Here is a 16897-nt window from a genome sequence, read left to right as displayed (position 1 = left end):
ATCATAGTAAAATTAATACTATCTCAGCTTCCCATCGAAGCTAATAACCAAGTTATCTAACTAGGAAAATAACAATATATATAGAAATATTTGAAAATTCTATCTAACAGTTGGTTAACACTAAATCATAACTACAATTATTTATTTTAATTAATAATATTTATTATTATTAAGTCTGAACTTCAGTTGATGAGTCACCTGATTATTTTATAGTATGTCAAAACTTTCAACGGTTTTAACTCTCTACTACCCTACTTTTACCATTAGTTTGATAGCTTAAAAAATACATTATGTCATAATTTTTTATCAACAAAAATTAAAAAAAAAAATTCATATTTTTTTCTATGTATTCTTGCTTACATATAAGCTAATTAAATATATAGGGTGATCAGTAAGTAATTAAATGTGTTTCTATTGTTCTTATTGTTTATAATAATTGACCTGATTCCTTACTTACTGAACACTCTGTATATGTTGAAATTTAAAAAACTAAAGTTATTACTCTTATATAGTATAAGATGGCCTTAATTTTTATAATTTTATATAATATAATTATAATTTTAAATAAATATGTAACTATAAATGTAAAAAATAATTTTTATTTATTTTGTGAATTATAGAGTAGTAGTGATAACTGAATCATCACTCTTTATGCTAGAAATAAATAAAATTTACTTCAGATAATTTTATTGAAACAAATTTATATAGTTCTAGGTCTATCTATAACCAATTTCTTATTTTTAGCTTCGATGCGAAGCTGAGAAGGTATTGTTTTTACTATGATGTGGTTTTTTTTTTTTGTGTCTGTTACCACTTTTTCTCAGCTCTCACCGAACGGATTTCTTTCAACGATACGTTAAAAGATCACAATTCGTATCTAGTCGAAGACATTACCCTTAAAAATTGAACAAATTATCCTTCGTTCCCCGTAAATGGGTGAAACCTCCAAAAAAATTACAAATTTAAAAATCGCTAATTTTCGAAATTTTTTCTNTGTCAAAACTTTCAACGGTTTTAACTCTCTACTACCCTACTTTTACCATTAGTTTGATAGCTTAAAAAATACATTATGTCATAATTTTTTATCAACAAAAATTAAAAAAAAAAATTCATATTTTTTTCTATGTATTCTTGCTTACATATAAGCTAATTAAATATATAGGGTGATCAGTAAGTAATTAAATGTGTTTCTATTGTTCTTATTGTTTATAATAATTGACCTGATTCCTTACTTACTGAACACTCTGTATTTGTTGAAATTTAAAAAACTAAAGTTATTACTCTTATATAGTATAAGATGGCCTTAATTTTTATAATTTTATATAATATAATTATAATTTTAAATAAATATGTAACTATAAATGTAAAAAATAATTTTTATTTATTTTGTGAATTATAGAGTAGTAGTGATAACTGAATCATCACTCTTTATGCTAGAAATAAATAAAATTTACTTCAGATAATTTTATTGAAACAAATTTATATAGTTCTAGGTCTATCTATAACCAATTTCTTATTTTTAGCTTCGATGCGAAGCTGAGAAGGTATTGGTTTTACTATGATGTGGTTTTTTTTTTTTGTGTCTGTTACCACTTTTTCTCAGCTCTCACCGAACGGATTTCTTTCAACGATACGTTAAAAGATCACAATTCGTATCTAGTCGAAGACATTACCCTTAAAAATTGAACAAATTATCCTTCGTTCCCCGTAAATGGGTGAAACCTCCAAAAAAATTACAAATTTAAAAATCGCTAATTTTCGAAATTTTTTTTACTAAAAACTGCCGTAACTTTTTCAAAAATGATTAAATCAGTATAATTTTTTTTTATATAGATGCCTGATGTCTTTACCTATCATTTGGTATATTTTTTTTGTAATTCTGACACTTAACCTGCCCACAGGGGGGGATTTAAAATGACAATTTTTTCACAAAAAAATAACTTTTTCAACTTAACTTTTGAAAATGTTCCGGAAAGTCTGACACTTTTATATATATCTTAAATTAAAGCTAATGTAATATGCTTTATTATGAAAAAAAAAATTTGACCTCTGGACTTGTCTTTGTAGTGAAAATGGCTACCAAATGCTATTTTTGTGTGAAAATGTTCGATTTTGTATTTTACATTTTTAACTTTATTATAGTATAACTTTATGAAAAATGTATGGATCAATACAATTTTTTCATGAGAAGTAGTATTTATATACATCTTTCATTCGATATATTTTTTTTTTAAATCAGACTATTTCCTTATAAACGGGGGTGTTCAAACCTGAAAAATGCATATAGAAAGTAGAACTTTTTCAACTTAACTTTAGAAAATGTTCCGGAAGGTCTGACACTTTTATATTTATCTTAAATTAAAGTTAATGTAATGTACTTTATTATGGAAAAAAAAAATTTGACCTCTGGACTTGTCTTCGTGGTGAAAATAGACATCAAAGTTAATAAAAAATTATGATTTTTGTAAAATAATTCTTTTTTATATTTTTAACTTAATAATTAACTTTTTGGAAAATGTATGGATCAGTAAATTTTTTTTTTTTTTATAAATGCTTAATGTCTTTACTTATCATTTGGTATATTTTTTTTGTAAATCTGACACTTAACCTGCCCACAGGGGGGGATTTAAAATGACAACTTTTTCACAAAAAATTTACTTTTTCAACATAACTTTTGAAAATGNGTCACAAAAAATTAACTTTTTTAACTTGACTTTTGAAAATATTCTGGAAAATCTGACACTTTTATATATATCTTACATTAAAGATAATGTAATATACTTTTTTATGAAAAAAAAAAATTTGACCTCTGGACTTGTCTTCGTGGTGAAAATGGCTACCGAATGCTATTTTTGTGTGCAAATTCTCGATTTTTTTTTTTACATTTTTACTTTATGAGAAATAATATTTTTTTATAATCCCTTTTTCATTCGACATACTTTATCTTAATCAGGATATTAATAAGGAACTAGCAGATCATGAAGCTTTTGGAATAATCCACCAATTTTTTANAGGAACTAGCAGATCATGTAGCTTTTGGAATAATACACCAATTTTTTAAAATTAAACACTATCTAAAGATTTGCATCAAAGCGTTTTTCTTTTGATAGTGATTATAATCACTGTCAGATATCATTATACTTGATCCAACTAAGCCACGTCACCACTGTGCCGCGATCCCCCTGTGCTGGGTTTTTTTATGTATAACATCCACTCTTAAAACAACTACTTGTTCCATAGAAGACAAAACACCTACATAGATCAGTAAAATTGGCTATAGTATCCACACACCAATGTATAACGCGTTATCTAATGAGCTTGGTAGGTTGCCTTAAGATACATGTAAGTCATGCAATTAGTAATTTGTAGATATATACCTGATTCTTGGATTGTATCACGTGATTTAAGATGCATAAAAGCACAAAATGGTTTTCGACATCCTGTTGGTTGTTTTTCCCAATAACATGGAATAGCTTTTCTATTTTTCTGTAAATAAAAAAATGTTATGATTATCTTAGAAATATAGAAATACAGAAATTAAAAAAACTTTTTTTTTGTAAACCTACAACAGTCATGTATATAGGGAATAAGAATTGTAATGTTTGTTCTGCACATAGTAATCCTATATTAATACTACTATACTTTGTAATCTAACAAATTATGTAATATTATCTTTAAAAATCATATTTCTAACATCTTTTCTGAGATGAAAATCTAAAAGTGTATACAATTTTTATAAGAAGCTTAATACTATAAAATTAAAGAGATTTAAAGTAGTATTATAATTAGTTTTTTAATTGAAAGATAGAATTGAACTTAATCAGTTAGTTAGAACTCTACTTTCATATAATGTAACTATTTAATTTACTTTCAATTTATTAATATTTAATACTGTAAACTGATAAACAAATTTTCAAGATTAATATAAAAAATAAATAAGATATACTTTTAATTCCATGTGACGTAATGTGCAATGATCATTCTCACAATTTCCACTTTGCCAAAAACTACATACCATTTCACATCCTAATGCTTGAGGTTCATGGCGAAAAGGACATTTTTCTCCCTAATGAATAAAATGTAAGTATTACATTTATATTAATATATTATTTTGTAATCCAAGCTTTTAAATCAAATATTTACCTTCATACATGTTGAATAGTAAAAAAAGTAGCAATCGTTATTTTTTTTATCATTTTTTTCCATTGTATATTTTTTACTGGTAAATATGTTCTAAGGTTTTTTTTCAAAATATTTAGCTAAAACTAAAAATAAAGTATTAGTTAAATTTTATACTGAAATTCAATGAAAAACTCAACATCCTTCATATTTTTTAGTTAAACCACCAGATTTTAGGGGTTAATTTAAAAGTTTTTATTAAAAGTTCACTAAGAAAATATTACCCCACTTATGTATAACTTCCTTAAAATCGATTCGTCCACGTTTACTTTTTAAGCAAAGACAGGCGGCGTTCTAAGCACGAGAAAAAAGTTTAACTTTGATAAAATTAAGTTTAAGATCTACCTACAGGATGCCAAGTTGTTTTTTTTTCAAAACTTGTGATATTTAACTTTGGTACCGCATTGACATAACTTACATCGCTTACGATTAATGTAGCAAAGACCTATCGTGATTGCTGATTTTTATAATAAAGTACAATGGTCTAACAACTGAAATTATTACCCAAAAACTGTAATAAGAGATAAAAAATGTCAGAAAAAGAAAAATTTTGGTAAATTATCGGTGATTTTTTGGAAAATGGTAATAACCATTCATAGAGTAACACAATATGTAACCACTTCTCCTTAATCTCTTTGCACCTTATCACTCATTGTACCTATCATAAAGGTTACTATTGTTATCAATATTTATTTAGTAGCAAGCACGAATAGAATTATCTATAAATATTGTCGTTAGTCTAGAAATATTTTAGGTTAGGCTCTTATCACTTTTATAATATCCATGATGGGTTTTTTAATTTTTTGTCATTATTCAGTTGTATTTTGATTATTTCTTTTACTATTCGATTATTCTTTTATTAAATTAAATAATTGTTCATTTACACCGCATGAGATTGGAAAATCATTATTTTACCACTTCATTTTTTTTGTTATTTCCAAACAAATGTGTTAAACGCAAAAAGTATAAATGGCTGATCGTTTAACTCAACTACAAGACATCGTGAATCAGGTGATTATTCTTAATATTTTTCAAAAATTTAGAATTTAAATTTTATAAATTTGTTGAACCCAATTAATATTAGAATATTTTATTACCATTTTAGTAAAATTTTAATATGTATTAATTACATATGTGTAATCATTAAATCCTTAATCATTTTTTAAATTAATATTCTTATTAAATTTAGAAGTAGTCTATATCTTCAGAATAAAATGAATTGATTTTCAAATTGAAATTTGAATTATACAGAGCGTTTGTACATTAACAAATTATTCTAAAAGTTAAGAAAATATTCTAGAAGTTGATATGTAAGAAGCATATAATAATAATAAACTTAGGACAAAATCAGAGTATTTGATCTGATTTTATGATCTTTGTATTGTAATAAATGATAACATTGGTAATTTCTGTATTATCAAAACATAAAAAAATGAACTCAATATAATCTTAAAATTTAATATTTATTTTAGTTGCGATGCGAAGCTGAGAATGTATTAATTTTACTATGATGTGTTTTTTATTTATTTATTTTTTTTTTTTGTGTCTGTGAACGCTCAATCTCATCTCTCGCTGGACTAATTTTGATGAACAATATGTCGAAAGATCACAAATCGAATCTAGTCGAAGACATTACCCTCAAAAATAGAAAAAAATTTCCATCGTTCCTCGTAAATGGGAAAAATGTCCAAAAAAATTACAAATTTAAAAATCGCTAATTTTCGAAATTTTTAAAAAATTTTTTACTTAAAATATTCAAAATTGTGTGTGCTACTACTAGGCTATAATATTCAAAATTTTTTGGTAACATGTTGTAATCTTTTTAATAACTTTGTTTTAATTGGTTCATTTCGTTAAAGTAAATCATTAAAATTAATTAAGTTCTGAATATTTCAATTGCAGAATCTTTTCAAACACCAAAAGTTACTAGGAAATTATTATTATTACTTCTATTTAAGTTATCTATTACGATATAAATGCAAAAAAATATTGAGCTTTTCTGATAAATTTACAATAAATAGTAAGTATAAAACATTCTGACTGCATATTAATCTTAACGGAACAATTTTTTTAATTCTCATAAAATTTTCTATTTGATGATGTCAAATTCAAACTTGCCAATTAAGCTAAAAGTTATGGTAAAATAAATTATTTTTTTTTATTATAAACATTTACAAAAATCAACTTTAAACGATTAAAAATATAGGTTAAATATGTCATTTTCCTTATTTTTAACATATTAATAATCAAAATCAGTATTAATTTAAAACAATTTTTTTTTGTTCTTAATTATTTTTTTTTATATGTAAATACTATTTTTTAATAATATTAAAACTAAAAGTGATAGAAAAAGTCTAATTGCACATTTCAAAACATCACGAAAAGTTGATTTAGAATAGTATATTTTTGTTTCTGATGAAAGTTCCTTGTAGTCCAGTGTATATAACTTATAACTTTGTTAACTGTTATAACTTTGTCAAAAATGATTAAATCAATATAATTTTTTTTTATTTAGATGCATGTCTTTATCTATCATTTGGTATATTTTTTTTGTAATTCTGACACTTAACCTGCCCACAGGGGGGGATTTAAAATGATAACTTTTTTTTTTTAGTTAAAGTAAATCATTAAAATTAATTCAGTTCTGGATATTTCAATTGTAGAATCTTTTTAAATACCAAAAATTACTGAGAAATGATTACTATGAGTTCTATTTAAGTTTTCTATTACGATAAAAATGCAAAAAAATAATGAGTTTTTCTGATAAATATACTGTAAATAGTAATTATAAAATTTCCTGACTGCATATTAATCTTAAAAATAACATTGTTTTAATTCTCATAAAATTTTCTATTTAATGATTCCAATTTCAAACTTGTAATTGAGCTAAAAGAGTATGGTAACTTATTCAATTTTTTTTCTGTAAACTTTCACAAAACTTTATCAAAAATTTTTCATCAACTTTAAAGAAACCAAAAAAATAGGTTAAAAATGAAAATTTGATTATTTTTAACATATTAAAAATCAAATCAGTAATAATTTGAAAACAATTTTTTTTCTCTTTTAATTATTATTTTATATGTAATTAGTAATAATATAAAAAATTAGAAGTGATAGAAAAAGTCTAATTGCAGATTTGAAAACAACGCGAAAATTTGATTTAGAAAAGTATATTTTTGCTTCTGATGAAAGTTCCTTGTAGTCCAGTGCATTTATTTATAGTAACCAATAACTTTTAATAAAAATTATTGTATCAAGCCCTTTAAATTTTTATACACGTAAAAGTAAAGCAAAATATAACTTCTTTATTATTTTTATAATTTCTCCGTTTAAATTACAATATTAAATNATGGATCAATACAATTTTTTCATGAGAAGTAGTATTTATATACATCTTTCATTCGATATATTTTTTTTTTAAATCAGACTATTTCCTTATAAACGGGGGTGTTCAAACCTGAAAAATGCATATAGAAAGTAGAACTTTTTCAACTTAACTTTAGAAAATGTTCCGGAAGGTCTGACACTTTTATATTTATCTTAAATTAAAGTTAATGTAATGTACTTTATTATGGAAAAAAAAAATTTGACCTCTGGACTTGTCTTCGTGGTGAAAATAGACATCAAAGTTAATAAAAAATTATGATTTTTGTAAAATAATTCTTTTTTATATTTTTAACTTAATAATTAACTTTTTGGAAAATGTATGGATCAGTAAATTTTTTTTTTTTTTATAAATGCTTAATGTCTTTACTTATCATTTGGTATATTTTTTTTGTAAATCTGACACTTAACCTGCCCACAGGGGGGGATTTAAAATGACAACTTTGTCACAAAAAATTAACTTTTTTAACTTGACTTTTGAAAATATTCTGGAAAATCTGACACTTTTATATATATCTTACATTAAAGATAATGTAATATACTTTTTTATGAAAAAAAAAAATTTGACCTCTGGACTTGTCTTCGTGGTGAAAATGGCTACCGAATGCTATTTTTGTGTGCAAATTCTCGATTTTTTTTTTTACATTTTTACTTTATGAGAAATAATATTTTTTTATAATCCCTTTTTCATTCGACATACTTTATCTTAATCAGGATATTAATAAGGAACTAGCAGATCATGTAGCTTTTGGAATAATACACCAATTTTTTAAAATTAAACACTATCTAAAGATTTGCATCAAAGCGTTTTTCTTTTGATAGTGATTATAATCACTGTCAGATATCATTATACTTGATCCAACTAAGCCACGTCACCACTGTGCCGCGATCCCCCTGTGCTGGGTTTTTTTATGTATAACATCCACTCTTAAAACAACTACTTGTTCCATAGAAGACAAAACACCTACATAGATCAGTAAAATTGGCTATAGTATCCACACACCAATGTATAACGCGTTATCTAATGAGCTTGGTAGGTTGCCTTAAGATACATGTAAGTCATGCAATTAGTAATTTGTAGATATATACCTGATTCTTGGATTGTATCACGTGATTTAAGATGCATAAAAGCACAAAATGGTTTTCGACATCCTGTTGGTTGTTTTTCCCAATAACATGGAATAGCTTTTCTATTTTTCTGTAAATAAAAAAATGTTATGATTATCTTAGAAATATAGAAATACAGAAATTAAAAAAACTTTTTTTTTGTAAACCTACAACAGTCATGTATATAGGGAATAAGAATTGTAATGTTTGTTCTGCACATAGTAATCCTATATTAATACTACTATACTTTGTAATCTAACAAATTATGTAATATTATCTTTAAAAATCATATTTCTAACATCTTTTCTGAGATGAAAATCTAAAAGTGTATACAATTTTTATAAGAAGCTTAATACTATAAAATTAAAGAGATTTAAAGTAGTATTATAATTAGTTTTTTAATTGAAAGATAGAATTGAACTTAATCAGTTAGTTAGAACTCTACTTTCATATAATGTAACTATTTAATTTACTTTCAATTTATTAATATTTAATACTGTAAACTGATAAACAAATTTTCAAGATTAATATAAAAAATAAATAAGATATACTTTTAATTCCATGTGACGTAATGTGCAATGATCATTCTCACAATTTCCACTTTGCCAAAAACTACATACCATTTCACATCCTAATGCTTGAGGTTCATGGCGAAAAGGACATTTTTCTCCCTAATGAATAAAATGTAAGTATTACATTTATATTAATATATTATTTTGTAATCCAAGCTTTTAAATCAAATATTTACCTTCATACATGTTGAATAGTAAAAAAAGTAGCAATCGTTATTTTTTTTATCATTTTTTTCCATTGTATATTTTTTACTGGTAAATATGTTCTAAGGTTTTTTTTCAAAATATTTAGCTAAAACTAAAAATAAAGTATTAGTTAAATTTTATACTGAAATTCAATGAAAAACTCAACATCCTTCATATTTTTTAGTTAAACCACCAGATTTTAGGGGTTAATTTAAAAGTTTTTATTAAAAGTTCACTAAGAAAATATTACCCCACTTATGTATAACTTCCTTAAAATCGATTCGTCCACGTTTACTTTTTAAGCAAAGACAGGCGGCGTTCTAAGCACGAGAAAAAAGTTTAACTTTGATAAAATTAAGTTTAAGATCTACCTACAGGATGCCAAGTTGTTTTTTTTTCAAAACTTGTGATATTTAACTTTGGTACCGCATTGACATAACTTACATCGCTTACGATTAATGTAGCAAAGACCTATCGTGATTGCTGATTTTTATAATAAAGTACAATGGTCTAACAACTGAAATTATTACCCAAAAACTGTAATAAGAGATAAAAATGTCAGAAAAAGAAAAATTTTGGTAAATTATCGGTGATTTTTTGGAAAATGGTAATAACCATTCATAGAGTAACACAATATGTAACCACTTCTCCTTAATCTCTTTGCACCTTATCACTCATTGTACCTATCATAAAGGTTACTATTGTTATCAATATTTATTTAGTAGCAAGCACGAATAGAATTATCTATAAATATTGTCGTTAGTCTAGAAATATTTTAGGTTAGGCTCTTATCACTTTTATAATATCCATGATGGGTTTTTTAATTTTTTGTCATTATTCAGTTGTATTTTGATTATTTCTTTTACTATTCGATTATTCTTTTATTAAATTAAATAATTGTTCATTTACACCGCATGAGATTGGAAAATCATTATTTTACCACTTCATTTTTTTTGTTATTTCCAAACAAATGTGTTAAACGCAAAAAGTATAAATGGCTGATCGTTTAACTCAACTACAAGACATCGTGAATCAGGTGATTATTCTTAATATTTTTCAAAAATTTAGAATTTAAATTTTATAAATTTGTTGAACCCAATTAATATTAGAATATTTTATTACCATTTTAGTAAAATTTTAATATGTATTAATTACATATGTGTAATCATTAAATCCTTAATCATTTTTTAAATTAATATTCTTATTAAATTTAGAAGTAGTCTATATCTTCAGAATAAAATGAATTGATTTTCAAATTGAAATTTGAATTATACAGAGCGTTTGTACATTAACAAATTATTCTAAAAGTTAAGAAAATATTCTAGAAGTTGATATGTAAGAAGCATATAATAATAATAAACTTAGGACAAAATCAGAGTATTTGATCTGATTTTATGATCTTTGTATTGTAATAAATGATAACATTGGTAATTTCTGTATTATCAAAACATAAAAAAATGAACTCAATATAATCTTAAAATTTAATATTTATTTTAGTTGCGATGCGAAGCTGAGAATGTATTAATTTTACTATGATGTGTTTTTTATTTATTTATTTTTTTTTTTTGTGTCTGTGAACGCTCAATCTCATCTCTCGCTGGACTAATTTTGATGAACAATATGTCGAAAGATCACAAATCGAATCTAGTCGAAGACATTACCCTCAAAAATAGAAAAAAATTTCCATCGTTCCTCGTAAATGGGAAAAATGTCCAAAAAAATTACAAATTTAAAAATCGCTAATTTTCGAAATTTTTAAAAAATTTTTTACTTAAAATATTCAAAATTGTGTGTGCTACTACTAGGCTATAATATTCAAAATTTTTTGGTAACATGTTGTAATCTTTTTAATAACTTTGTTTTAATTGGTTCATTTCGTTAAAGTAAATCATTAAAATTAATTAAGTTCTGAATATTTCAATTGCAGAATCTTTTCAAACACCAAAAGTTACTAGGAAATTATTATTATTACTTCTATTTAAGTTATCTATTACGATATAAATGCAAAAAAATATTGAGCTTTTCTGATAAATTTACAATAAATAGTAATTATAAAACATTCTGACTGCATATTAATCTTAACGGAACAATTTTTTTAATTCTTATAAAATTTTCTATTTGATGATGTCAAATTCAAACTTGCCAATTAAGCTAAAAGTTATGGTAAAATAAATTATTTTTTTTTATTATAAACATTTACAAAAATCAACTTTAAACGATTAAAAATATAGGTTAAATATGTCATTTTCCTTATTTTTAACATATTAATAATCAAAATCAGTATTAATTTAAAACAATTTTTTTTTGTTCTTAATTATTTTTTTTTATATGTAAATACTATTTTTTAATAATATTAAAACTAAAAGTGATAGAAAAAGTCTAATTGCACATTTCAAAACATCACGAAAAGTTGATTTAGAATAGTATATTTTTGTTTCTGATGAAAGTTCCTTGTAGTCCAGTGTATATAACTTATAACTTTGTTAACTGTTATAACTTTGTCAAAAATGATTAAATCAATATAATTTTTTTTTATTTAGATGCATGTCTTTATCTATCATTTGGTATATTTTTTTTGTAATTCTGACACTTAACCTGCCCACAGGGGGGGATTTAAAATGATAACTTTTTTTTTTTAGTTAAAGTAAATCATTAAAATTAATTCAGTTCTGGATATTTCAATTGTAGAATCTTTTTAAATACCAAAAATTACTTAGAAATGATTACTATGAGTTCTATTTAAGTTTTCTATTACGATAAAAATGCAAAAAAATAATGAGTTTTTCTGATAAATATACTGTAAATAGTAATTATAAAATTTCCTGACTGCATATTAATCTTAAAAATAACATTGTTTTAATTCTCATAAAATTTTCTATTTAATGATTCCAATTTCAAACTTGTAATTGAGCTAAAAGAGTATGGTAACTTATTCAATTTTTTTTCTGTAAACTTTCACAAAACTTTATCAAAAATTTTTCATCAACTTTAAAGAAACCAAAAAAATAGGTTAAAAATGAAAATTTGATTATTTTTAACATATTAAAAATCAAATCAGTAATAATTTGAAAACAATTTTTTTTCTCTTTTAATTATTATTTTATATGTAATTAGTAATAATATAAAAAATTAGAAGTGATAGAAAAAGTCTAATTGCAGATTTGAAAACAACGCGAAAATTTGATTTAGAAAAGTATATTTTTGCTTCTGATGAAAGTTCCTTGTAGTCCAGTGCATTTATTTACGGTAACAAACAGTTTTTATTAAAAATTATTGTATCAAGCCCTTTAAATTTGTATACACGTAAAAGTAAAGCAAAATATAACTTCTTTATTATTTTTATAATTTCTCGTTTAAATTACAATATTAAATTATTGAATATCAATTTCATACTAAATTTAATAATTATAATTAGTATTTATTCATATATTATATTTTAAAATCAAAGAACTACTAATTGGGATATAATCAAAGAAATAAGAGTTGATGTTGCTTTTGGAATAATCCTCCAATTTCTCTAAATGAAACACTATCTACAGATTTGCATCAAAGCGTTTCTTATGATAGTGATTTTAATCACTGTCAGATATCATCTATACTTGTCCCATCTATGCCTCGTCTACACTGTGCCTCGACCCCACTGTGCTACCGTTTTTTTTTTATATAGATGCGTGATATTATTACCTTTCATTTGGTATATTTTTTTTATAAATCTGACCCTTTACTTGCCCACAGGGAGGGATTCAAAATGACAACTTTTTTATAAAAAATTAACTTTTGAAAGTGTTTGGGAAATACTGACACTTTTATATATACCTTAAATTAAAGCTTATGTAATATACTTTATTATGGAAAAAAAAAATTTCGGACTTTATTTTGTCTTCATGGTGAAAATGGCTACCGAATGCTATTTTTGTGTGAAAATTTTCGATTTTGTATTTTCCATTTTTAACTTTATTATGCTATAACTTTTTGAAAAATGTTTAGATTCAATAACTTCAATAAATATCAAGGATCCCATTGCTGTAGCCTCCTCTTGGGAGAAGAAATTCATATTAATATTATTTTACTATGTGGTTTTTTTTTGTAGCTATCATTTATTTTCTCAGCTCTCACTGACCTACTTTTTTGACAAATTTTTTTTTTTAATTAAACACTATCTACAGATTTGTATCGAAGTATTTTTTATGATAGTGATTTTAATCACTGTCAAATATCATCTATACTGGATCCAACTATGCCACGACCCCACTATGCTACCACCCCACTGTGATGGGTTTTTTAAAAAGAAAAATTTTGTTACAGCAAGCAGATAATTTTTGTAATAGTATTGGTATTTTACAACAATCAGCTGTTCCATCTAAATTCTCAAATTTTGATCGTAACGGATCTCAAACTCCACAACAACAAGAAGGTAAAATAAAAAATTTATAGGAAGTTGAATAAGTACAAAAATTTTAAGTTAATGAAAATATTATTTTCTAGATTACACTACATTATTTTCCTCCTTGATTACTCGCTGTGCTAAAGATATTGATGCTCTGATTGAATCATTACCTAATGACGATACTTCAACTGAACTTCAAGTATTTATTAGTTGAGTATTTCTTTTTAATCTAGTTATTTTTATCTATATTTTATATTACAGGTAGCAAGTCTAAGAAGATTAGAGCAGGAAAATCAAGTTTCTGCTGAAAGGTTAGAAGACGTTGTTCGAAAAGGTGAACTCTTGTTAGAACAGATTCAAGCAGCTCTTTCTGATATTGCTCAGCAGCAATTAGATATTCAACAAAATAACGATAATAATACAACTTAAAAAGAAATCATAATGAAAGTAAAAAATAAGAAAAATGTGGCTAAAGTATTATCTGTCATCAGTAAAACACATAAAATTAAAAGAAATAAAATAAAACGTCTTACTGACAAAAAAAGCAAAAAAAATAAAAAAATATCAAAGAAAGTATTGATAGAGGCTGGTATAAAACCTGATTCAAAGAAATCTAAAATGACTATTGATAAATCATGTGCAACAAATAGTTTATCAAAATTGACCAATGTAAGTTATAAAGGAACACCATCGAATTCTACTCCTACAATCTGTAGGCCACAAAAAAAGTTTGATGGAAATAAAAATCAAACATCATTTCTTAAAAGAATGAAAGATAAATTGAAAAGTGCAAGATTTCGGTAATTATTTCAAAATGTTTTATAAATCTTTTCATTGAAATTACATTTAATAATATTTTATTTGATAAAATGTAGGTATTTGAATGAACAGTTCTACTCCTCTACAAGCCAAGATGCTTTGACATACTTTAAAAAAGAACCTGATGCGTTTAAAGCTTATCACAATGGATATATGCAACAAGTCAAACTATGGCCAGTGAAGCCATTAGATATTATAATAAAAAAACTTGCACCAATGTATGTTAAACTTATTGTATTATTTTATCATATAAATACAAACGCTAGGTTTTTATATAATTTCATTTTTAATACTATGTGTAGGCTTAAAAAGTCTAGTGAAGAAAATCCAATTATTGTGGTAGATTTTGGTTGTGGAAATGCCAAACTAGCTCAAACATTTTCTAAAAATAAAATCCATTCTTTTGATTTAGTAGCTGTTAATAATTATGTCACAGCTGGAGATATGGCTCATACTAACCTTACTAACGCGTCTGTTGATGTGGCAGTATTTTGTTTATCTCTTATGGGTACAAACCTACAGTCATTTATTAAAGAAGCAAATAGAGTTCTTAAAATTGGGTGAGTATTATTTTTGAATTAAATTAATTAAACAAGTTATTTTTATTATTTTGTTACAGAGGCATTATGAAAATAGCTGAGGTGGAGAGTAGATTTGATAATATTAATACATTTGTTTTACAATTAACAAAATATGGATTTGAAAGTATCAAAATAGATAATTCAAATGAAATGTTCATATTTATGGATTTTAAAAAAATTCAAGATATTAGTAAGACGGCCTTAAAAAAGAAATTGCCAATATTAGAATTAAAACCTTGTATTTATAAAAAACGCTAATTATGGAATATCGATGAAGTATTCCTATACATTTTTCATCAAATATGTACATATCTGAAATTGGTGTAAAAATTGAAAAGTTTTCATCTATTGAGTTGTGTATAATTATTTTTAAAATGTCTACAATTTATTTTATTTTATGAATAAAATTGACCCAGCCGTTTTAAAAACTTATAAAAATATGGAACTTATTTTAGCATTATAATAATAAATATTTCTTGAATCTCCTTGTGAAATTAAAATTAGAGTAATTTTTACAAAAATTCACATAATCTGGTATTTTATTTTTTGTTTGTGTCATTTAAACTTATAAATTTTAATATATATATATCATGTTATCAATAGATCATTAATTAAATATTTGTATGAGATTGATTTATTATTGTCCATTAGAATTCTTCTGATATAATAATAATAATTAATTTGTAAATTTTTTTGGTTAAATATTCTTTATATCCAATTTTTAGAAAATAACTGGTTGATAATAACTTTTGGACAAATATTTTGGTTACAGATATTTTTACTTTGGTTGTAGGTGAAGTGCAGAAAAATGATACATTATGATAAAAAATCATAGTTCACACCTCTTCTCAAATCTGCATTTAAAAACTTCAGAAATACTGGTTCAAAAGTAGTTATCAACCAGTTATTTTCTTAGTGTAATTATATTCTAACTTTTAAGATATTAAAATATATTTGTTAGTAAAAATTAAGTTGGTAGTCTTATACAGAAAATGTTATAGACTTAAAAAATACTTAAGCATTTAGAGATCAAGAAGTAAAAAATATATCACGCTTTATCATTTATTTTCCTAGTTTTAAAGTTTATAATAGGAAGTACCAGTATAATTAATATAATAGAATCCTGAATAATTCTAAAAACTAAAGACAGTAAAACTTCAATACAAATTCTAGGTATTATATAGGGGTCAAATTTTGATATTTTTTATAACCTTTGATTCAGCAATTATTTTTCAATGATTTTTTTTTTTAATAACTTACTTAAACATTTTCAAATAGTTATTTTTAATCCTTTATCTTACAAAAAATATTGATGGGTTCATTACATAAATACTTGTTGAGATATAAGCACATAGAGTGGTTACAGACTAGTAAGACTGATATATATTTATAATGTATACTTAGCATATACTACATAATCTATGTATTAAAATGTTTGTAATTCAATAAGTAATTAATCGAAAGTTGTTATTGACCAGTCAACATTTTTCATAATAAAAAAAAATTAAAAAGGACGACTTTAATTTGCTAAATCAAAAATTATCGAAGATGTAAAAACCTAGTATGATACCTGTATGTATAGTGAAGTAATCTGTAAAGTTCAATAAAAAAAGTTGTCCTTACAAATGATAATATCTAAAATGATAAAATAATTTTAAGTTAATGATCAATTGTGGAGAACA

The 16897-nt window shown here is 24.2% G+C and overlaps 2 protein-coding genes across 20 annotated transcripts in view; one reads left to right on the top strand and one right to left on the bottom strand.

The window, feature by feature from the left end:
• LOC126907098 (zinc finger CCCH domain-containing protein 11A-like) overlaps nt 1-10030 on the bottom strand; it is a 14097-nt gene extending 4067 nt beyond the window's left edge. Inside the window, exons 1-5 of one of the 15 annotated variants that reach the window (XM_050688161.1) lie at nt 9804-10013; nt 9679-9748; nt 9419-9540; nt 3947-4066; nt 3378-3486 (exon numbers count right to left, since the gene is read on the bottom strand). In XM_050688161.1, the coding sequence (XP_050544118.1) occupies nt 3378-3486; nt 3947-4066; nt 9419-9481 (292 nt within the window). In that variant the 5' untranslated portion in view covers nt 9482-9540; nt 9679-9748; nt 9804-10013. Of the gene's footprint in view, nt 1-3377; nt 3487-3946; nt 4067-4143; nt 4266-4403; nt 4731-8652; nt 8762-9221; nt 9342-9418; nt 9541-9678 lie in introns of those variants that run through there. The other 14 variants (XM_050688158.1, XM_050688156.1, XM_050688159.1 and 11 more) reach the window with 14 other exon arrangements.
• LOC126907094 (mediator of RNA polymerase II transcription subunit 21) lies at nt 4942-15691 on the top strand. 5 transcript variants are annotated; one of them, XM_050688141.1, is made up of 5 exons: nt 4942-5190; nt 12588-12674; nt 13734-13842; nt 13914-14014; nt 14077-14434. In XM_050688141.1, exons 2-5 carry the CDS (start codon nt 12639-12641, stop codon nt 14242-14244), a joined length of 414 nt encoding a protein of 137 aa, XP_050544098.1. In that variant the 5' UTR covers nt 4942-5190; nt 12588-12638; the 3' UTR covers nt 14245-14434. The 5 variants fall into 5 exon arrangements, with proteins under 5 accessions (XP_050544098.1, XP_050544096.1, XP_050544097.1 ...); XM_050688140.1 differs by lacking the exon at nt 4942-5190 and adding an exon at nt 10221-10464; XM_050688137.1 differs by lacking the exons at nt 4942-5190; nt 12588-12674; nt 13734-13842 and adding exons at nt 14691-14852; nt 14937-15194; nt 15254-15691 and having other exon boundaries at nt 13914-14024; nt 14077-14615.
• The last annotated feature ends 1206 nt before the right edge of the window (nt 15692-16897 follow it).

The sequence above is a fragment of the Daktulosphaira vitifoliae genome, unplaced genomic scaffold, assembly GCF_025091365.1.
Source record: "Daktulosphaira vitifoliae isolate Bord-2020 unplaced genomic scaffold, ASM2509136v1 Scaffold_5, whole genome shotgun sequence".
NCBI lineage: Eukaryota > Metazoa > Arthropoda > Insecta > Hemiptera > Phylloxeridae > Daktulosphaira > Daktulosphaira vitifoliae.
Note: the sequence above shows the minus strand (reverse complement) of the source record. Positions and strands in the feature narration are given on the sequence as shown.

Bases quoted from the DNA above. Each gene is read 5' to 3' on its own strand.
- LOC126907094 (XM_050688137.1), top strand. From the start codon at position 14,257: ATGAAAGTAAAAAATAAGAAAAATGTGGCTAAAGTATTATCTGTCATC. The intron at 14,616-14,690 runs GTAATTATTTCA...GATAAAATGTAG, and splicing joins TTGAAAAGTGCAAGATTTCG to GTATTTGAATGAACAGTTCT. The intron at 14,853-14,936 runs GTATGTTAAACT...TACTATGTGTAG, and splicing joins ATAAAAAAACTTGCACCAAT to GCTTAAAAAGTCTAGTGAAG.